General features: G+C 41.5%; 1 protein-coding gene across 1 annotated transcript in view; it reads left to right on the top strand.

The window, feature by feature from the left end:
• Nucleotides 1-23,745, top strand: part of LOC144819544 (uncharacterized) — a 745,296-nt gene that overhangs the window by 492,296 nt on the left and 229,255 nt on the right. Inside the window, exon 12 of the mRNA XM_078677385.1 lies at nt 195-280. Coding sequence (XP_078533511.1) covers nt 195-280 — 86 coding nt within the window. The remainder of the gene's footprint in view (nt 1-194; nt 281-23,745) is intronic.

Here is a 23,745-nt window from a genome sequence, read left to right as displayed (position 1 = left end):
GGGTTAAATCCCAACAGTTGTTTTAATATAAGCTTTCAAGGCCTACCATTATCATTCACTTGGGTGATAGTGGCACAAGTCGCCGTAATGCATTTTTTATTACTGTTCATCAATCCATTTCCTCTGGTTTTATTTATTCCTCTTTAAACTAATCTGGAGTTTAACATATTAACTTTGCCTTTTGTTATGGACAGCAAAGATGAAATGGAAGATGCCTCTGTATGTTGGGATACCTCCTGCCTGTAGATTCGGCCACACAGCCTTCGTGCTTCACAGCCAAGTAAGTGCTTCGCACACAGTAGTAATGTCCAGCTCTGTGTGTCCCAGTTCCAGTATAGTACACAGTGCAGGAATTCAGACTCTGCTTCCTAAACCCAACCTGCTGAGCACTAAAGAACCATTCCATGTGTGATTCTTAGTCCTCTCTGCTGTACTGTTTTAAAATGAAAAAAATATAAAAGCCAAGAGCTGATTTAAATATAACAAATTAAGCCAATTTTCACTTAATATTTCTCGAAGTTGTCTAAGGTAGTGGTTCTTATCTTTTTGCCATCTGTGGACCGCTACTTAATCATTTTTGAAACTCGGGGATCCTCACTGAATCAATATTGTGATCCCTAGCTAAACATTTTTTGATGATTTGATCTGCAAAACAATATACAAAAACATAGGAACAAGCATTCATCACACACATATACAAATGCGAAATACTTTATTTAATTCACAAATATATAAAAAAATAAAAAATGTAATTTTAATGTTAAGGTTGGAGCTTTTCTAAATTCAACTGAGGTCACTCATCAACCATGCTATATTCTGTGTGATACATTTACACTGCTCCCAAAAATCAATCTGAGGATACTAATTTAATTTTCAACCTCCAATTCCAAATTTCTTCACATTTACAGAACTTTTTAAAAGTTATGATTTTACATTTTGCTTCTTCATTGATATACTGTTTATTAATCTGTTAATATCATTTAATTTTCTAAGCAGTCACAAACCCCCTGCTAACGACTCTCAGACCCCCAGTGGTCCCCAGGACCACAGGTTAAGAACCACTGGTCTAAGATTCTGTCTATCAGCATTGTAAGCTGGTGCCCATGCATCTGTCTCTTTTCTGATAAAAGGGCAAGCTGATGAACTTCCTATTGGAATATAGCTAAGCCCCTTTGGGATCAGGGTTAGTTATTCTCCGGGGCATCTAAGATGTCCTTATTTAGAGATAATTTAGCATAATGATTCTGCTGCTGACCAGATGTTCTCCTCCAGTTGTTGTGGGCCTCTAGAGATATTAGTAGAGTACTGTTGTGCAACGTCAACGTGAAAGCTTTTTGTGTATGCTTTTTGTTTCCCTTTGGGTGTACCACAGTATTTTAAGTTGTGGAATGTTCTGCATGCATTTGTACTTTGTGTCTCTTTGGAATTGTGCATTTTTACACTGATTGTGCAATGTTTAGATTTTTCCAAGTCTGTCTGCTCTTTAGAAAAATATATTCAATATACTTAATCTGCTTACTCCACGAATATGTGACACCCACTCTCGTGTCCGAAAAAAAACTAAATGTGTTTACCTGCCACGGAACAAACGTACCGCAACCTTCTGTTCCCCAGTGTTCCCCAAAATTAATTAATCGTTCACAAATCACAATATTTTTTTCAAAAGAGAGAACCCTTGTGTTCCTTTTGTGACACGTGATGTTCGAACAAAAAAATGAGCTAAAAGTGAAAAATACTCTAAAAACAAAATATTCTCGGAATTATGTCATCTGAAATGCACCATACTTATTCCCACCAACAGGTCAATAATGTAAAAAGTAAATACTAAATTGCGTAGTGCCAAATCCCGCCCAGAGCACATTTCAATAAAATATCAACATGAATCTGTAATGTCCGTTTTAAACACTTCGTATTATGTCAAAGTTCCTTGCTGACAACACTTGTATGTGAGTTTAGTTGACTCGAATACTCGGCACATCTGGCTATGAAGAAAAGTGGATTGGGTGCTCTAACTCCAATTATTTTATGTTGACATGACTTTGTAAACTTGATGTCAGGTGCAGCCTTATCTCGGACGGAAAACGTACATTATTTTCATACCATGGTTGTTTGGAGTGCACTCCAAACTTACATGTTTAAACATCCTCTGCCTGCTGGTGGAATCAACATCTGGTTTAGACTGACAGGGGTCTGTTTGTGCATTCACTCTATATAGTCACACAAAGGGAGTTGAGGTGTTTCCTGCATATCTTGGTGGCCCATCACCAGGCTGATGGGCCCATCTTAGAGTGGTTGGAGGAGCTGTCCATACACCTGAATAGGGCTGTGCCTGGCCTCTCGAAATGCTGTCTCCACCCTCCTGGAGTGTGTCTGGAGCCAAGACCAGGCAGGACAAGAAATGTTGCTCCACAAAGACAATTCCTTTGAGGAATGCCTACTTCAAAGTACAAAATGGCTATAAGTATTAGACCTAAAACCCCAGAATTTTAAATTACTTCTGGATCAATAGGCAACTCTGCCAAGGAAAAGAGCTAAAGAGCTATAAGAAGGATTACTGCCCTTTTGCTGTGTGTTGCTTTGCTGGGTTGGCCAGAAATTGCTGCTTCTGCTTTGGAGAAGAAAAGGACTGGACTTTACTGTGTATCCTGATTGTGAAGTTTATCCAAGGGCTTGTGTGTGCTTATCTCCTGTTAAGAAGTCTCAGGGCCATAAAAGACTTTACCTGCAGCACCCCTGAACTCCACTGCTGGGAGGTCTGACCTGGAAAGTGGTGCCAATTCCATTTCTGGGCCATTGGAGGTTGTTCCTGCAGAAAAAAGGTACGAAAGACTTCAAAATCGACACTTCGCCCCTCCGGCGACTGTTTTTCGGACCTTACGCAGCACCACCTTGTGAGAAAAGTTTCAACTCACTGCCGCATTGCAGCTGAAGAAATTGACGCAACTGCCCAAAAATACGCTGCATCCCGAGCTCAGTGCACTGTGTATCCGAAGTCCGAGACCATTGCACTGACTCTGAGGCAGGCCCTGCCGTGCGGTTGAAAGAAGCAATGCATCGTTGGACAGTGCCTAAAGAAATCAACATAGTGTCTATTTGCCGCTATCGCATTAGCCTCCGCACTTCCAGATTTCCATGCATCGTACCTGTGCGCCAAGTTTTCCACCGTATCACCTGCAGACCAGAACCCTCTCAGATTTTGATGCCTCACTTCCCCTTAAACAGTCCTTATTCGATGCAACACTTGTGTGTGTAGCAGGATTGACACATCGCCTCCCCAGGTACTCAAGAATCGAAGCATAGCTGGGTTTTCTGATGCTTCCCTTCTCTGCAGCTGTTTTTCCTTGTGGATTTTGATGCATCAAAGGTACTTTGCATAAAATAACAGCATCCAAAGAGTTCAATGGACAGAATTACTTGAAACTTTTAAAAGTCATATTCTGAGTTCTGTATGTTGGATTTTTGCAGTGTTTGTGTTGTTTGGTTTTAGCTAAACATTGTTTATTTTTCTAAACTGGTGTGGTGTCCATTTGTAGTGTTTTCACTGTATTACTGTGTGTGTTATGTAGAAATACTTTACACATTGCCTCTGAGATAGGCTTGACTGCTTGTGCCAAGCTACCAGGGGGTGAGCAGGGGTTATCTTGGGAGTGTAACCTACTACTTGAACAGGGTGTATACCACTGCCACCCAAACCCCAATTTCTAGCATAAACATACGCCTAATTTACGAGTTAGAAGGCTGCAGTCCACTCTTACCATACACTGCATTTCATTAATGTAGAATCAAGGTCTCTCTATCCAATTTTAATAAACAGTTGTGGAAAAGGCCAATGTTTTTACTGCTTTAGTTATATCAGGGGTGACATGATTACACAAGTAATGTCATTTATGATGCCAGTTGTAATGCCATTTGTAGCATCCTCGAGGTCCAAAGCAGTTTTAAAAAAAAAAGTTCTGACTCATAGCTTTAAGATCTATTCCATTGAAGTAGTTTAAAGGAATTAATTTTGTTGATACGATGTAGAATTTGTGTTTTGTGTTAACAATCATAACTTCCATTTAACGGTTTTTCAGTGAATTTCCCCAACCCCTATATCTTGTAAGACATTTACTTTTGCAATGTTAGTGGCCTTTATTTTAAATACCAAATCTGACGGCATATAATTGGTGGAGCAGTGCTAACCTTTTCTTGATGTCCCTCTGGAAACAGCATAAAGCTCCAGACTAAATGAAGGTATCTAATAGCCTACTACCTTTGCACCATCATTTGTTACCTGCTCCTCTTTACCGCATACTCTGTCCCCCTTCATTGGACGCTTATACCTGTTTATTGTATTACCCACCATGGTGCAATTATCCTGGAATCTGTGATCAATCCTGGTTTTTTTTACTCCTACTTGATGCTGATTTTGCATTTTTGTAATTCCTTCCATCCTAATGTAAAGCGCTCTGATATCCTTCAGGATCTTTTTCACGCTATATAAAACTTTAGAAATAAATAAATAAAATAAATAAATTTTTTGGGTGAATAACCTTTACAACGCAACTTTTACAACGCACTACCATTACAACAAAACTTTTACAACGCAAGTGTATTTACAAGGCATGTTTTTACAACACATGTTTTTACAACGCAGGTACCTTTACAACGCAAGTACCTTTACATCGTAAGTATTATGTTTATTTATATATTTTTAATATTTTTTATTAAATTTAATATTTTATATTGTAATTGTTTTTTATTTATTGTTATAATAATATTTCCATTTTTTGTATTAGATATATTAATTTGAGTATTTAAAAATAATACTGTAGTATTAATATTTAAAAAAGAATATTTATTTTAATATTTGTAAAAGAGTATTTATTTTTTCTATTTATAGATCAAGTTGAAAATTATTGAAAAAATATTTTTATTTATAGGAGTTAATTTATTAATTTGAGTTAAATTAAATAATACTTTTTTTATTTTTTTATTATGAGTATTAATTATTTCTATTTATATATTTATTTAAAAAATGGAAATTAATACTCTAGTATTTTTAAAAAATATACTGTAAATGTCAATTTAAATTATTAAAGTTTATTATTATTTAATGATGTATTTCAAAAAATATTTAAAAAAAAATAGAACTTATATTTTGTAAATTTATACATTTGTCAAACTTTAAAAATGAAAATATACTTTAATTTAGAAATATTACTTAAGTATTTTTAATTTATAATATTTTTACAAATTGTTATTTAATATGAAATGTATTATTTATATATTTATTTTATTATTTTGAGGAATAAAAAGATTATTTTAAATGTATTATTATTATTATTAGTTTAAATTTTGATTAAGTAAATTTTTGAAAAATTAATAAAAAAATTAAAAAAATGATTATAAAATATTTTAGGTGACAAAATATATAAGTATAATTTTTATAAATTTTTTAAGTTGTTACATACTTTGATATACATTTTTGAATAAAAGTTCCCACGATTTTGCATTGATTCAAATGGGAGCAATTGTCCTTTATTTATTTCCATAGTTGAAGCTGGTCAACCCGCGGAAAAGAAAAGGAAGGTGTCAAAGAAGAAGAAAGGGGATGATTAGAATGGAAAAGGAATAAGGATGAAGGTAAGGATTAAATATCATTAATTTTAAAGTAAATAAATATTAAAAAGATGTAACGCTAAAATAAATACATTAATAAAATAAATATAACATAGTTTTTTTTGGTTTTTTATTATTAAAAATATAGAAAATGTGCATTTATTTTTATTGATTTTTTCATATATTTGTTATTTATTTACATGTAATATACGATTTATAAACAAATATTAATAAAATAAATACATTACAGTATTAAATAGTCCTTTTTCAATCTTTGCAGCTTTCTATGACGTATTCACGTAAACGTAAACGTAAGCGGCCATTTTGAAGAGCATCGATGCAGGAAGCAGCTGGAAGCTGATCTACGTCCAGGTAGGAAACATTTCTAACTTTAAATATACATGTTTAGCTTAAAAAAGAATACATATATTGTAAAGAAAGGATAAAGAGAGGCTGCCGTTTTAGAATTTAATGTTAAACTTGTAAAACAACATGTCGACGATCGTGTTATTAGTGTATGCCTATGTCGGGTCGCAAAAAGTATAGGTTTTGATTGAAAAAAATGGAAACATAATTGTTTTACATTACTATTTTGAATTATGAAATAATGAAATTGTAAATGCATTTTATTAAAAATGGAATCGATTTCCTTTCAAATATAAATTTGATAAATGTTGGTAGTACATTAATGAAAAATGCTTCTTCAATTTATTACTGTCATTTTGGTTAGAAACACTATCCAGAAATAATTTTGTTTGTATGCATTGTTTCTGAAAAGTGTTATGAATGACATATTTTCTATTATGTTAAGGTTGGAGGGATTATTTGTTTATTTTCACTTGGTTGGTCAGTAGGTTAAATAAAATTCATTCGGCTGCAAAATATTAATATAGCAGCAGTTTTGGTTTGCTCAATATGTTTTGTTTGGTTGGTAATTTCCTTTTGTATAGAATAAATAATGGTCGGTTATTTTTGTTTAAATTTGTAAATAGCTAGGGTTGTATAGTGAGAAAATGTTCTGGTAGGAGGTAGAAAAAAGTTTAGGATGTTATTATAGTACTGTCATATTTTGCCAAAATGTATTTTTTCCATGAATTTATAATGCAATTGAGTTTGATATAATTTTTAAAAAATTTTATATTGATCATTCTGGAGATTGAAATGATTTCATTTTTCAATACTGAAAATTATGATAGTATTTTATCCAAACTATGCATTTGATTTCAATAAATAAATAAAAGGGTGTATTTAAAACACATCTGATTAGATATTTTTAGATTTAAAAAAAAAAAAATAACAAAATTATTTTGTATTTCTTACCAAATTATATTTGAAAATTATATCTAAATTTAAAGAATCATTTAAAAAATATTTCTATAGTTGAGAGGTTCGTACATAACAGTTTTTTAAAACAATGCATTTTTTAAAACATAATACGCTTTAAGTTGTTTGCAAACTTGGAATGGTTTTTTAAATTTTGGAAAAAATGATACTATTTATTTTTTCCTTTTCAATGTAGAATACTTGGGGTTATTCGGTGTTGTAAAAAAAATGATTACTTATGGCAGGAAAAAGGAGGAAAAAAAAGAAAAAAAAAATAGGCTGACCCGATTAATATTTTTGGTTAATTTAAAAAAAAATATATATAGCCAATTGTAATTAGTGTTTTAAAAGCAGGAAAGTAAGGTCAAATATTTGTTTTAGAAACTTAGGGGTCCATTAGGATGTCGGGCGGATTGCCCCCGCCAGGGTGGCGGTGGCCACCGCCACCCTGGCGGGGGCAATCTGCCCGACATCCGCATTCTAATTCCCCCCCGCCATATTAGGATGGCGGGGGGGACCGCGGCAGACGAAAACACCGTCCGCCGCTTTTCCGCCCCGGTCGCATTGCGGCCGGGGCGGTAATGGAACCATATGGTGGCGGTGTCTATCAGACACCGCCATCCATATTAGGGTGCCTGTCTGCAGCTGTTTTTCCGCGGCGGCAATGCCGCCACGGAAAGGCAGGCGGGGATTGCTGCGGGGGCCCCCTGCAGGGCCCCAGGTTCACGACACTGTCAGGGGGCACATGGGGGGTACCTATGGTACCCCCCCACATTTGCATTTGCATATGCAAAGCGGCAAGCACCGCGCGATGCCTGCCGCTTTGCATATGCAAATGCAAAAAAGCATTTTTAGCATCGTGGCCACAATGCTAAAACTACAGGATGTGCCCGCCACTGTGGCGGGCACATCCTAATGCCCCCCACGGGACCCCCGCCCTTATGGCGGGCGGTCCCGATTCCCACTATGGTGACAAAGTCCGCCCGTCATCATAATGACCCCCTTAGAATGTTAGCCACATTTTCGAGGTAGTCTAGAGCCACACACAACGAAAACTGTTGCATTATACCCAATAGTCTTTCAGACATCTCCTTTGTTTTTTTTGCAACTCGCGGGTTTAGACTACCACTTAATGCTTGGGAAAGTCTCATTTCTTGGAAACTTTGCTCCTTCTTCAAAGTTTCCAAAAATGAGTAGAAATTAGAGTGAGGTCTTCCAATTGTATGGTTGAAGGAGTTATGCCATCCCTCAATGGCAATATTTGTTTTAGCTTCTCCCTCTAAACAGCTCATGTAACAGTTCCACCACTCCACATGAAAACGTGGCTTCCTCCTGCGAACCGATCTGCTTAGGTGCCCAATCCATGTGTCTTCAAAATAATTTAGGATGGGTGCCAATTTGTCTTCATTTTGATTGTAATATTCAGATTCAGTAATGGCCGTGTAGTACTCATCTACACTATCGGGAGGGGATTTTTCTGGAATTTCAATTGTTAATCCTCCTGTTACTTTATTCTTGTCTTTTCCTAATGTTTCTCCAATTTGCAGTAGAAATAGTCAATTTGTTTTAGAGTTTAGCACACTTTTCCTTCTGCTGAATTTTTTATTGAGTTTCTACCATACCATCCTACACTTTCACAACTGCTGTACCAAATTGGAGTTAGAATATTATTTGATACCCCTACACCATCCAATACTTTCACTTCTGTTGCACCTACCTGGAGTTCGAATAGTAATTGATACCCCTACACCATCCCACACTTTCCCTACTGCTGTACTTACCTGGAGTTAGATTAGTAAATAATACCCCTACACCATCCTATACTTTTCCTACTGCTGCACTTACCTGGAGTTAGATTAGTAAATAATACCTCTACACCATCCTATACTTTCTCTACTGCTGCATTTACCTGGAGTTAAATTAGTAAATAATATCTCTATTCCATCCAAGACTTTCCCTACTGCTGCACCTACCTGGAGTTAGAATAGAAAATATTACCCCCTTTATCATCCTACACTTTCCCTACTGCTGCACCTACCTGGAGTTAGAATAGAAAATAATACCCCTTTACCATCCTACACTTTTCTTCATGCTGCACCTACCTGGAGTTAGAATAGTAATTGATACTCTATACCATAGAACACTTTCCCTTGCAGTATGTGTTTTATATACCTTTTGGTTTGGTTTCTTTCTTTGTGGTCTGGTTTCTGCTCTGCTTTTTCTTTTCTTGGTGGCCTTTTGGGTTGTTGCCCTTTTGGGATACGGATTGTTATTTGGTGATCAGAAGATTATTGTGAATTTCTAAAAAAATGATTATGGAAAAGGAAATGTTATTTAAATGTAAAATGTTTCTGATGCAGTTAAAAATGTCAACAATACTGTGTGTAATTTACATTTCTCTTTACTGTTCCTTTTATACTATACTAACCTTTCCCTGTTTTTGTATTTTTTTGATGTTGGAATAGTATTTTATTCCCCTACACCATTCAACAATTTCCCTACTGCTGCACTTACCTGGAGTTAGAATAGTATTTGATACCTCTACACCATCCTACACTTTCCCTACTGCTGCACCTACCTGGAGTTAGAATATTAATTGATACCCCTACACCATCCCACACTTTCCCTACTGCTGCACCTACCTGGAGGTAGAATAGTATTTGATACCCCTACACCATCCAAGACTTTCCCTACTGCTGCACCTACCTGGAGTTAGAATAGAAAATTATACCCCTTTACCATCCTACACTTTCTCTACTGCTGCACCTACCTGGAGTTAGAATAGAAAATAATACCCCTTCACCATCCTATACTTTCCCTCATTCTGCACCTACCTGGAGTTATAATAGTAAATGATACCCCTATACCATAGAACTTTTTCTCTTGCAGTATGTATTTTATTTACCTTTTGGTTTGGTTTCTTTCTTTGTGGTCTGGTTTTTGCTCTGCTTTTTCTTTTCTTGGTTGGCTTTTGGGTTGTTGCCCTTTTGGGATTCGGATTGATATTTGGTGATCAGAAGATTATTGTGATTTTCTAAAAAAATGAATATGGAAAAGGAAATGTTATTTAAATGTAAACTGTTTCTGATGCAGTTAAAAATGTCAACAATACTGTGTATAATTTACATTTCTCTTTACTGTTCGTTTTATACTATACTTACCTTTCCCTGTTATTGCATTTTTCTGATGTTGGAATAGTATTTTATTCCCCTACACCATTCAACAATTTCCATACTGCTGCACTTACCTGGAGTTAGATTAGTATTTGATACCCCTACACCATCCTACACTTTCCCTACTGCTGCATCTACCTGGAGGTAGAATAGTAAATAATACCCCTACACCATCCTATACTTTCCCTACTACTGCATTTACCTGGAGTTAGATTAGTAAATAATATCTCTACTCCATCCAAGACTTTCCCTACTGCTGCACTTACCTGGAGTTAGAATAGAAAATAATACCCCTTTACCATCCTACACTTTCCCTACTGCAGCACCTACCTGGAGTTAGAATAGAAAATAAAACCCCTTTGCCATTCTACACTTTCCATACTGCAGCACCTACCTGGAGTTAGAATAGTAATTGATACCCCTATACCATAGAACTTTTTCTCTTGCAGTATGTATTTTATTTACCTTTTGGTTTGGTTTCTTTCTTTGTGGTCTGGTTTCTGCTCTGCTTTTTTTTTTTTGGTTGCCTTTTGGGTTGTTGCCCTTTTGGGATTCGGATTGATCTTTGGTGATCAGAAGATTAATGTGAATTTCTTCAAAAATGAATATGGAAAAGGAAATGTTATTTAAATGTAAAATGTTTCTGATGCAGTTAAAAATGTCAACAATACTGTGTATAATTTACATTTCTCTTTACTGTTCCTTTTATACTATACTAATCCTTCCCTGTTATTTCATTTTTCTGATGTTGGAATAGTATTTTATTCCCCTACACCATTCACAAATTTCCCTACTGCTGCACCTACCTGGAGTTAGAATAGTAATTGATACCCCTACACCATCCTACACTTTCCCTACTGCTGCACTTACGTGGAGTTAGAATAGTATTTGATACCCGTACACCATCCTATACTTTCCCTACTGCTGCACCTACTTGGAGTTAGATTAGTAAATTATACCCTTTTACCATCCTACACTTTCCCTACTGCTGCACCTACCTGGAGTTAGAATAGAAAATAATACCCCTACACCATCCTATACGTTCCCTACTGCTGTACCTTCCTGGAGTTAGAATAGTTATTCTTACATCTACACCAGTTCACACTTTCCTTACTGCTGCACCTTTATTGACTTCTCTAAATTATTTTTATCTCTACACTTTTTATTGTTTATAAATCTTTTCTTCATTAATGACTACATTTTAAAAATGCAGTTATGTTAATAATAAAATATTTACCTTCTTTAAAAGTAGACGTTTCATTTTTCCAAGTAGAAAGTAGCTTTTTATTTCATCGAAATAGAATTTCTCTGTGAAAATCAGATTAAATATATATGGATTTAAAAATGTATTTTCGTTTCATTTGTTTAGAATTGTCATTTTTAAAAATTCGAAAACTACCTTCAAATTATTCTTGAAGAGGAGTGTTGCTTCTGTAGCAAAATCCAATTTATTTAAACTGGGCTTTTTCGTCGCAGTTTATAGTAGTTCGACTAATAAAAAAAATGTAACATTTTGTGATGTGTAAAAAATAATATATGTTTATTTCATAGAAAATAATTTTAAATAATAAACACTTTTATTTAGATTTTAGTCTGCTTTAAATATGTAGGGTTTTTTATTTATGGATATATGTATCCATAATTATAGTAATATCTTGGTGCTATATTACTTTCTTTAAATAGGAAAAACAAACTTATTAGGGGCAGCCTTTTAATTGTTTCTAGAAAACAATTCTGACATTAGTTTTAGTAACTCACTTGTATTACGAGAAATAATGCTCCTGAAATCTATTCGGATCTTATCTTGATGAAGAGGTCAGAGGGTCAGCTTTTGGCGTCTGGTCACTCTGGGAGTTGAGAATCAACTGTTTTAAAAATGGTGTCTGGTTCGTATTTATAAGTTTTTGTCAGTGTCATTGGTATTTTTAAGAAACACAGCGTTGGTAATATTTTTTTAAGTACGAATTACTACTGTGGAAAGTTATAATTTAAAACTTTGTGTAAAGAGATGTTGTTTTCATTTTTTCGTTCCGTTTTGGCATCCATTTTGAGAGTAGTGTTGTGGTATTATATTCATGGAAAGAGTTGTAGGACATATTTAGGAACCACACAGTTTAAAATGGCGACTATGTATATGTATAATGTTTCTGTTTACGAATAATTATTTTCTTTCATACTTATATATTTTAACTTTATTTTATTGTTATTTTGTTGCCTTTGTAAAATTTTCAACAGTTACGATTACATGAGTATTCATTTTTAATACTCGGGTATTAATTTTAATACTCGAGTAATAATTTTAATAAAATCGTTGCATTTTTTAAAATTAACGTTCAGTTTTTCTCAACATTTTAAGACACTTCCCCACCCAAAACCCCTAGTTTCCCTGCATCCCGTGCCAGGTTTTATTTTACTACAAAAAAAAAAATGTTATTTTAGCGTTGTAAATGATTTCGTTGTAATACCACTTTACTATTATTAACAGTATCTCGCGTTGTAATAGTATTCGTTGTAAAAACATGCGTTGTAAAAGTATTTGCGTTGTTAAAAATGCGTTGTAAAACCATGCGTTGTAATAGTATGCATTGTAACGTCATACATCCAATTTTTTTGCATCTGTAGCATTGCTCTCGCTCCACGGGGGCACCTCATAAACAGCCTACTGCAGTCAGCAGCAAAAGAATGCAGAAACTATGGTTGTTACTAGATGTCTCAGGGTAGTCAGCAGAAATGATGTAAAATCCCAAGCTCTTACACAATATTCCTGCAGCAGCCACCAGTGACATCTAGTGGTGGGTAGTGTCTTTGAACCCTCTGTGTTTTGCATTTTGAAAGGAGAACCTTGCCTGAATAGCATAGCACTCAGTGAGGGAAATCATGCTCCAGCAGAGATATTTTTCTTTTCCTGATACTTTGTATTAGCTCACTGTTTTTTTAAGGTCTGGCATTAGCCACAAAACCCTGTCAGCACCCACCACGAGTGTAGTCGGAGCCAGCATTGCGCCCACACTTTAGGAGCAGTTTTCTTTTGCTCCCACTCTGTGGGTGCATATTAGTTTTCCCTGCCTGTGCCCACGTGGACAGGGAATCTTTGGTGTCCTGGGGGTGAGGGTCCACAGTACACCACAACAGAGCCATCCCTGGTGCCATGGATTGGCTCGAGGAAGGGGCCGTGAGTCCCCTCCCTTATTAATGTTCATGGTCCTCTTGGGAAGGAGGTCCCATGCTCCCTCCTCATTAAATTAAACATGGCCCGGGTCCCCACTGTTTCCTAGAGGCTCATAGAGTAGGGCTGAGTGCCCCACATGCTTAAGCTAATACAGCCCTCAAGGCCTTGAAGAGGCTTGTGAAGGAGACCATGCACTCCCCTCCCCTTAATTTGATGTGATGGGGTCCCTGGGGCCTCAAGGAGGCTCTGGGGAGGAAGGCACATGCCCCCTCCACTATTAACTCAAATTTGCAGCCCCCGGGCCTAGCCCACTGTGGTGGAGTTTATAGCACAGATCCACAATCAATTTGTTGTAAAATGATTTTGGCCCCAGTTGGAGCCTGTCAGGACCCAATCCACACACCAGGCATAGGGGGTAGGGTCTGGAGACCGGACCCGATTCACAAAGGGACTCTGCGCTCATGGCAGAGTCCCTGCTGTCATGGTCCTGCACTCATGGTGGGGCCTTCAATCTGCTGTTACCCAACTACAGGCCCTCTTCCACGAGTGGAGAAACCCTTTGTGAATCGGACCCTATATCTCTGAGTCGTATGATGTTGTGTTATGTTATGCTATGGTCTAATGGGACTACTCGAAAAACAGTTCTTCAGATTCTTGCAGAATTCAAGAAGTGAGGGGGAGGCCCTTATGTGTAGTGGTAGGTCATTCCATGCCTTAGGAGTGATGTAGGAGAAGCCTCAACTTCAATATCTGGTTTTCCTTATGCATGAGATTTGTACAAGTAGGAGTCTGGATGAGAGGCGGTGTCTGGAAGTTTGTGAAAGCAGATGCAATTGTTCAGGTATTATGTAGTGCCTTGAAAGTGTGAGTGAGGAGTTTAAATTGTGCTTGTTTATGAATGGGGAGCCAGTGGAACTCCTTCAAGGAGGTTAAGAGAGATTCTGGCCATCAAGTTCTGAATGGTCTGCAGAATTCTGGTGAGTTTTTTGTATTGATCCCGGCATAGAGGGTGTTGCCGTAGTCTAGCTTGCTTGGGACCAGGATGTGCGTGACTGTTTAGTGGGTGCGGATTAGGAGCCATTTGAAAATATTCTTCAGCATCTTCAGGAGGGCATGAGAGCATGAAGCATTGATGCCACTGACTTGGGAGGTCATGTTGAGTTTGCTGTCTATGCTGTCTATGATAATCCGAAGGTTCTTTGCTCAGGTGGAGTCCCACGGTGATGTGGGCTTCCTGAAGTTCACGATTTGGTCTTGCAAATGTTCAGTTTTAGACAGTTGGTATTCATACAAGTGAGCGATCTCAGTCATGCAGCCACTGAACTTGATCTAGGTACCAGATATCTTGCCCCTGAGGGAGAGAATGAGTTGCGTGTTGTCGGTATAGGAGAGGATTTCGATATTGTGAGAGCGGATGATGCTGAATAGAGGGACCATGAAAGATGGCTGCCACCACCTCTTTGTTGTTGTGGTGGCAGCCAATCAGATCTCATCTTGTGATCTGTTGGCTCCGTGGGTTCTCTGCGACGTGAAAGATTTTGGGGCATATTTACAAGAACTTAACACCACCGTAGCGCTAATTTTTTGACGTTACTGCAGCTTGTTTTATTGCCTTATTTACAAGCTGCAGCTAACTGCAGCTAGCAGCACTTTTCCAGCATAAATAGGAGTTTTCGAGATCACCACTTCTGTTTGGGGGACTAAACAATAATGAGAGGCAAGGTAGGCGTTCCCGTGAAAAAACTTCCACAAACCATACTTCGCAATATTTGCAATGAAACTTCTGTATGTCGATAAGCCCCCAAACCTGCCTTTCAGTCCAGTTAGAGGCAGTTTTTTAAGACCAAAATATAGCTAGTCTTAAAATTGGTGCAAACTCTTGGGTCCACGTATAATATGTTTGGGTGCTGGATAGTGCTGCAAGGAATATTGCTGCACTGCCCTGCGCCAAAACAAAAGGTCAGGAATGCATCCTATCAATAAGATAGGGCACATTCCTTGGCCTCAATCGTGAAAAGTGTTGCATCACCGTGAAAAAATAGTGTTGCAACACCTTTCACTGTGCCCTCTTGTGACACCATGGAGGCGCTGTATTTACTGTATGACGCTACATGTCACAATCAATGACAGATGCATCTGGAATTCTGATGTATCTGTCAGTGGTAAAGCCATGCATTGCTGCAGTCGTGTCTGAGAGATTTCACTGCACCACTCCTACAATGCCTTTTTGCATGGGAACTCCCACACTGCATACATCTCACCTGATGCAGGTATAATGTGGCATAAGGCTTCACAAGTTCACTCATATGCCCAGGTGCGTCACTTTGTAAATACGGTGCAACATGGTGTAAAATTCACACTGCTAGAACATAAAGAAAATGACACATTGGCAGTGTTAAATTGTCGGAAGGGGGTCAGGAATTAGCCTTCCTGTCTTTTCCCCTTACGATGGCACACAATGGCTACCATGCGCCAACACAGGCACCCTTGTGCCATGGTGCAAGGGTGACTGTGTTGTAGAGTTGATTGATGTTGTGGCTCCATCTCTTCTCGAGACATCTGCAGGTGCATCTAGACTAGTGGAGGGCAGGAGTGAAACAGTTGGCCTTCTTGGAGTGTTGTGTGTCCGTTTTTTTCTTTAGGATTGGCAGGGTGTCAGTGCAGTTAGAGATCTATCGGTAGAGGTTGCGCCCTGCGGTGTTGGTGTCTGCAAGCGTTGGCAGAGCGGTGGTGCTGAGTGAGTTGATGAGAAGTTCTCCTGTGGCCTTGATACAGCTGCGACAGGGAGGGGGCAATAATGGCAGTGGTGTATGGTGGGTGTGGTGAAGGCGTGATGTATACAATGATGGTTGGTCCAGGAGAGTTTGGTGGTGTGGCTGTAGTTAAATGTTCCTGCTGGCAGAGAAGATGGGGGTTAAGCATGTATCTGGCTATATGGGTTGGTGCGGTGACTAGCTGCTTCAGTCCAATGTTAGCAAGGTTCTCCAGGAGGCTGGTTGTGTTCTGGTTACTGGGGTTGTCCAGGTAAAAGTTGAAGTCTCCGAGTAGGATGTAGTCAGTGGATGGGAGAGCCTGGGGTGCGATGAGGTCTATAATGGAATGGGGGTGTTATGAGCCGGGGGGCATGTATATGAGGGTGCCTGCTGAGGGTGGTGTTGGGCTTGGTCCAGATCTGGAAGTGGAGGTGTTTCATGGTTGCAGTTGGGTCATTAGAGTGTGTGTTTAATCGGAGTGTGCTTTTGTCGACCATGGCAATGCCTCCTCCTGGGCAGTCAGGGTGGTCCTTGCGGGTGATGGTGTAGCGGTTGGTCCAGTTTTATGTGAAGAAGGCGATGTCTGAAGAGTTGGCATCAATGAGGTCCCAGATTTCTGTGACATGTTTGTGGCGGGATCAGACTTTGAGGAGGATGCAGCTGAGACTGCTGGGTGCAATGTTTGTCGGCGGAGCGGCGAGAGGCGCTGGTGTGTTGATGTGGCAAAAGGTGTGTTTTCAGTTTTGGCAGGCAAAGGGAGCAAGGGTATTCTTCTGTGATGCTAGATGGCAGGCGGTGTGGCATCCAGGGTTGTGGGTGAGGATGGTGCTGGCGTCATAGTGGTGGAGTGTCCGGGAAGCAGGGTTCCTTGCACTGGACACAGTCCATGCAGGACAGCGCAGATGGGTTGGCCTTTGCACGCATTCGGCACACGAGTGGCACACCCACTGCGCATGGCCGCACAGCGGCCACCATTAAGTAGTGCTGTGGGGGCACTAGACAGCTGGGAGACGGGAAATGAGGGAAAGAGCACTGGAGGGGCTGGGCTGTGGGAAATCACAGCATCAAAGAGGGAGAGGACAAGGAAAAAGGAATTGTACAAAAGCACAGGAAAGACAAAGCCAAACAAAGTAACCAAAAATACAAAGCCAAAGGTAGAAAGCAACAAGAAAGAGCAGAAAGAGGGACAGGAACATCAGAAAAGAGGGACAGGAGGGCAATCAAGAAGCAGAGCACTGATGCTCCACCACTGGACCACCAATGATGAGGTGCAGACGGGAGCCTCCTGGGGGAGGAGGGCCTTGAACACCTGACCTCTGGGTCAGAGGAACCAGCAGCAGCTGATGGGGACAGCAGCAGCAGCTACCAGATGGGGCTGCGCTATGGGAAGAGCAAATCCACTAATGGATAGTCTTCCGTACACCCAAGAGCTCACTACCAGGGAGTGAAGAAAGGCAGCACCTCCCAGTTGCCTCCTCCGATCTAACAGTGGTGACCAGATTCTGTGTTCCCCAGTTGCCTGGTGAGTAACGGCGGATGAAGCCGCATAGCCAAGGGCCTGGGCCCGAACTGGTCCCTGTGCCCGTGGCCCCCGCTGCCAACAATGGCCGATCTAAGCAACTTGAGCCAGTTAAAGGAGTCCCCCAACAGTCTTGTGCGGTTTCCTCGGCAATGTGTATCCTCCGCAGTGCAGGGATTGCTTAGGGCACAGTTTGCTTCACCCACCGGTGCTAGGCATGGGCCTAACATGACCCCCAGGGCTCCTCCGCTCCCCATCCCACCTTCTCCTCACCTAGATATCGACACCGGTGCTCAATCAGCTGCGCTCGCTTGAAATCTGTGACTCAGCAGAAGGAGACTCATCCAGATGGGATTTCACAAACCTGGGTACACCAGTCAGTGCTGAGTCTGCTGGGGAACCTCCTAGTGCAGGTGATGCAACAGGACCCCTTAGGCGTGAGGTTGCAGCCCCTCCACCACACAAATTTAGTGCCGCTTAGGGGCCTCACCCTCCACAGCGTTCTGGCAGCGCCACATCCTCTGGCCTGGGGTGCAGAGAGGCACGGCCCACCATTAGCAATCTCCACCGTGCAGCCCAGTGTAGTGGTGGCACCTGTTATGTGATGCAGACCTCCCTACATTGGTGTAGAGGAGTGCCTTTTCATGATCACAGGTCAAAGGGACGCCAGGCGGTCTTCTCACACAGGGCAGCAATGTGTCTCCATGTGACCTGCCATACTTCACCACCAGGTAAGGGCGATCACTGATGCCTCAATGTCTACAACCACAGCCCAAAGGCTTGGTCTCGATGTGGCCCGCCTCCACCGTCAGGCTGCAGCAACTCCTCAGCATCTCTGCCTCCCACTCCAAGTCTCAGACGCAAGCCCAGCGAGGCCTCTGGGCTGCGGGGACTGTCCACGTTTCCAGGCTTCCGCTGCCATGGTATTGCAAGGGAAGTGCTATGAAAAGTGATGCATCTCTGGTTTTCCCCCGTGATGCACTTCTTTACATATATGGAGCCCTGAATCTGCATTTCCTCTTCCGCTATGACTCTGGCTGCCATCCTGGCTGTTGGGGGCTTTTGGAGGGGGGGTTATTTCCCTGTACTGAACTTGGCCCTGGCTGCTCCACTCTGCATTCCATTGTTTTTATTTTATTTTTTATCATTGGTGGGGGACTTATGGGCTATTTTGCCATAGAGGCAAAAAAGTCCCGTTTGGCTGACTAAAGTGAGTTTTTTTGCCTCTAATTGGCCTTTCTTCACTTTTCTTTCACTAGTGGCAAAAATGTTATTGGCTTGATGCTAGTGTTAGCTGCAACATTCGCCGCCGCGAGCATGTCCTATCACCATGTAGCAACGTATTGTAAATTCATCAGTACCATGGCGATAGTTTTTGCCAATTCTTGAGGCTTAATTTTTCAAAAACTACTGAACAGATTCACACCCGATCACAAAAGGTACGCTTTCTGAACCAAGCCTAACTTTCTATCAAATTTGGTGTAATGCGGTTCAGAAGATTTTCCAATTTTCCTATGGATAGCACTCTCCATCCAGGCTGCACGGCCTCCCCATAGACGCCTGTAAGGACAGCGTTATAGCCAATTACAACACTGCCTTTGCAGCATTGCGATTGGCTTTGGGTAGTAGAGGACGGCTGCCTCCTTCTGCTTCCTGTAAACAGACAGAGAGCAGGAGACACGACGCGGGAGTCCGGCAACGGAGGCAAAGGTAATTTTTTTTTTAATGTAATTAAATTAATCCCCCACCCCTTCCCCGCATGACCCCCTCCTGCCCAACCCCCCGCTACCCCACCCACGAGTCATGACGGCCGCGACTGCTTTGGGCATTTACCTAAAGGCTATGATAACTTGTTACTCCCAAGCTTATTTAAATAGGAACGTTTTCAAACTTTTTCGGAGGGAAAGGAGGGCAGTCTCTTTCCTCAAACTCTCCGGCAATCCATTCCAGACCTGAGGTATCAAGACTGGAAATATCTTGCAGGTCAAATGTGTCTCAAACTGGCACAGTGTCATACAGTGACATACAGTGCCATGGTCCTCTGTTTAACTGGCAAACAACGGAGATATTGCAGCAGCAGAGTGGCATGTGCCCATCTCTGTAGCTTAAGTAACAATCGTGCTGCATCATTCATTGTCACCTGGAGCTTTCCCAGCAACTGCTTAGGAAGGCCAATGTACAGGGCATTTCCAGAATCCAACTGTGACAATATCATTGCCGACACCACTGTACACATAGTTGAAAAGGAAATAATTGGAACCAGTTTGCAGAGCTGCCTCAAGAGGTCTGTGCCACTACCGCATACCACTGCCACTTGCTTGGACATTGACAAGCTACTCACTAATGGAAAAGTGCACAGGGGAAGCAGATGTCCAGTGGCCAGAAACTGGCAGTCCAGTGATTCTCCCTCCAGGTGATTGCTAGCACTTCAGTCTTGCCTTGATTGATCTTGAAAGAGTTAGCTGTCATCCAGTTCCCAGTGAACCACAAGATGTTCTGCGCATTCAACTGGGACTGTGAAGAGCTCTAAATCCGCAAGACCAGCTGAGTATCACCTTGCATAGTTGAACAGTTGACAGTCCAACTGTACTAATGCTGTAATCAGCGACTGTGGATAGATGTTAAACAACAATGGGAATAGCACAGATCCCTCAGGGACCCTGCAGGCTAACACCCTTGCCCTGGAGACATGACCACCCATCTGCTCCCTCCACAGAAGGGCTGACACTGTAATCGCACAAACCACTTTTTGCCTCATGCCTGATTTGATTTCAAACTGAAAGTGCACTGAGTCACTGCTAACCAGGTCCCCAGTGCCAGACCTCTTTCCCAAAACAATGTACCACGATTGGTACAACTTTAGCTACCCTATAGGTCCCCAGTAAATGGTACCCCTAGTACCTAGGGCATGTAAATGTAAATGTAAATGTAAATGTATTTGAGCTTGTAAAGCGCACTGCTACCCGTCCGTAGGTTTCCTGGGGCTGTATAACTCTGGGGAACCCGTCCTGGCTTTCCCTGTGGGATGGTCCCTGCTGGGAGTCCCCAAGGTGGAGCCAGGCATCCCCGGAATTGATGGGGCCGTTGTGGAGATTAGGCAAGCTAATGCCCAGAGTTGCCGAGTGGAACCCCTGATTAGAGTAAGCACCGAAGCGAGAATTATCGAGTCCGCTGACCCAAGTCCACGACCCTGCCGCGTCGGGAATTGAACCCTAGTCCCGGGCTGACTTCTGCTCCCGGGTCTGCTGCCTCTAACCAGTGAGCCACACTACTCCACTGAACAGTACTGAACAGTGTCCTCTGGGGCTGCAGCACTGGTTGTGCCACTCCAGGGCGCCCTTACCAAGGCTATGCATTCTGCCATTGCAACCTGTGTGTCTTGGTGCATGAAAATACAAAGAGTCAACATGGCACACACTCCTGTGTGCCATGCCAATGACACACTGCATAAGATATAGGTAAGTCACCCCTAATGCAGGCCTTTAGCCCTACAGCAAGGTGTACTATGGCCTATGCGTGGGCATATCAGCATGAGCAGATATCCCTACAATGTCCAGTCCATTCTGTGATGTTGTAAGTGAACAGAGAAGCCATAAAGAGTACGTGGGCTGTATACTTGTCAACACAATTTTCCTAGCTCTATGATGGTTTCACTGATTACTAAGATGTTTGGTACCAAACATCTACTAAATCCTCACTGATGCCAGTGTTAAATGTTTTAATAAATTCACACAGGAGACCCAGTTAGAGGGCCACTGAAACCTAACCAAACACTAGTGGGGTCTCTGGTCGGTTTTCACCAGCCTGCCACCACTAGACATGTTTCTGACCTCATGGGGTGAGAGCCAACGCTCTCAGAGGACAGAAACAACACCTGCTCTGGGAAGGGGTGTTTCGCACCTCCTCAAGGACAGGAGGGCCTTCCAGGGCAGGAAGCTTCAAAGGCTATGCCACCTTTAAAATCGACCCAGGAACCCCAGATATTGGGGAGGCCAAGCCCCCTTTGCTGCTCCACATTTGGTGAGAGGAAAGCAGGGAAAATTAGTTAAATGAGGAGGAGGGTCCCCCGTCAGCCTGCACCACTCCTATGGTGGGTCAGGCAAGGTGAACCCCTCTCCTGAAATTCCACCATCTTGAGATGGTGAGAAAACCTCCAATCAGGTCTGGGGTAGTGACTCTTCCCACGGGAAGTGGTCACTAGAGGATGTAGGCACCCGAACGTTAGATAGCCCATTGGCTAGTACCTATCTATTACCTCTCTCCTCTTGTAATACCCCAAACTTCAGTATTTAAGTGGCTTCCTGAGACCTGAACCTCAGATTCATTGGACCAAAGAAGACCACAATAAAGAAGACCCGCTTCACAAGAACTGAAGCCCTGCTACAGAAGAAAAAAGTGCCAAACCCTGCAAGCTTCTCCAAGGACTTGACAATTGCTGCCTATTGTGTCTTGCTGATCCTGCAAGTACTCCAAGAACCATGGAGCACCTACAACCTTTGGGAAATCACCAAGAAGCTCCCTTGGAGGGAAGCTATCACTCCCATGCATACTGCAGGCACCGAACCCGACAAGTCAGATTTGTGGACTTGCTGCTCCTTGACAACCTCAACACAGCACCAAAGCAAAAAGAGCAGCTCCACAGGGTCAGATCTGCATCTCCACCAAGTTTGGACGCACCAGGATCTACTACTAATGCCTGGGGTATCGGACCCCCAACAGTAAAAACCAAGAAGAATAGTCAACTCCAGCCTCCCAAAGCGCCAGAAGCAAGCTCCCTTCGACAGGCGTTGAGACACCTAAGACCCACTTCCTGAGTGGCTCAGCTGTCCTGAGATTGCTATTCCAAGTTGCCTGCTCTTGACCACGAGGACCCTAAAGATGCACGATGCCTGGCTGACCTGTTCCTTCGGCTTCTGGCCCCATCAGCCCCAGCACTGACCAACCAGCTCTGCCTCCATGGTCCCCCAGCCCTTGCAACCTCCTCTCTCCAAGACCGGACTGACCTGTAAGTCCACCTGTGCAGTGCCTTTTTGAGGGGCCCTCTTCGTCTTTTCGCACCACTTTCTAAGACCCCCAGCAGTCTGCTGCAGCCCAATCCAGGACGTTCCTGAACTTCTCCTGCTCAAACTGTGGACCTGGTCCTGACATCGATCTAAAATGAGAAGGTGAACTTTATGAAAGCATTGCCTGATTTTATATGCATTTTTTCTCTTTTCCCAATTGCTTCCAATGGTGCTTAATTGCGCACAACAGTGACATATTTTCCGAACTTTGAAAAATCGAAACTCCAATAGTACTTACCTTAGAACTGTGTTTTTGGTTTTAAATATATACATAAAAATGTAATTTTATTTTTACAAATTTGTTTCCGATTTATTCTTGAGTGTGCATCTCATTTAGTGCCTCTGTGGGTACAACAAATGCGTAGGACTACCCTCTGATAAGCCGAACTGCTCGCCCACACTACCACAAAAAGAGCATTTGAATTATCTGCTTTTACCTCTGTGTACCATTTGGGGAATCTCTGGACTCTTCGCACAGTGTACTTCTTTTTAGTACATTATATAGAGAGCCAGCATCCTACACAGTGCAATAGCAGTTGATGATTGACCGTATCGAACACTGCCGACACATCTAACAAAATCATCACTGAATATCTATTCTTATCTGTCGCCAAGCTGAGTTCGTCCAGTGCAGAGAGCATCACCAACTCTGTACTATGGTGGGCCCAAAAACCTAATTGGCAACGATGAAGCAATTGCCGATCATCCACAAATTTTGTAAGAATTTCAGTCATGTGCCGTTCCAGAATCTTAGCTGGAAATGAGAGCAGGGATACTGGGAGATAGTTCTTTAAGTTATATTGTTCCTCCCCCGCCTTCTTCAGCAGAGGGCTTACCATAGCTCTCTTGAACCTACATGGAACTTGGCCGGTCATCAAGGAGGTATTTAGAAGAGACAGAAGCTCGCCCCCCATAACTGGGAAGGCTGCTTTAAACTACTCGGACGGGCAGGGGTCCTCGGGCAAGCCAGATTTGACCGCAGCCAGTAAATCATCAGGCCATAAGAATTATACACTATGGTCAACAGCCATTCATATATATGTATGAATGGCTGTGGATGGATGAGGGTATGATTGTTTTTGAATATAAAATCTGTTTTGATATTGTTGATATTGTATAAAAGGTTGTTGTAAATATTGTGTAA

This window comes from Lissotriton helveticus, chromosome 2_1 (assembly GCF_964261635.1).
Source record: "Lissotriton helveticus chromosome 2_1, aLisHel1.1, whole genome shotgun sequence".
Lineage (NCBI taxonomy): Eukaryota > Metazoa > Chordata > Amphibia > Caudata > Salamandridae > Lissotriton > Lissotriton helveticus.
Note: the sequence above shows the minus strand (reverse complement) of the source record. Positions and strands in the feature narration are given on the sequence as shown.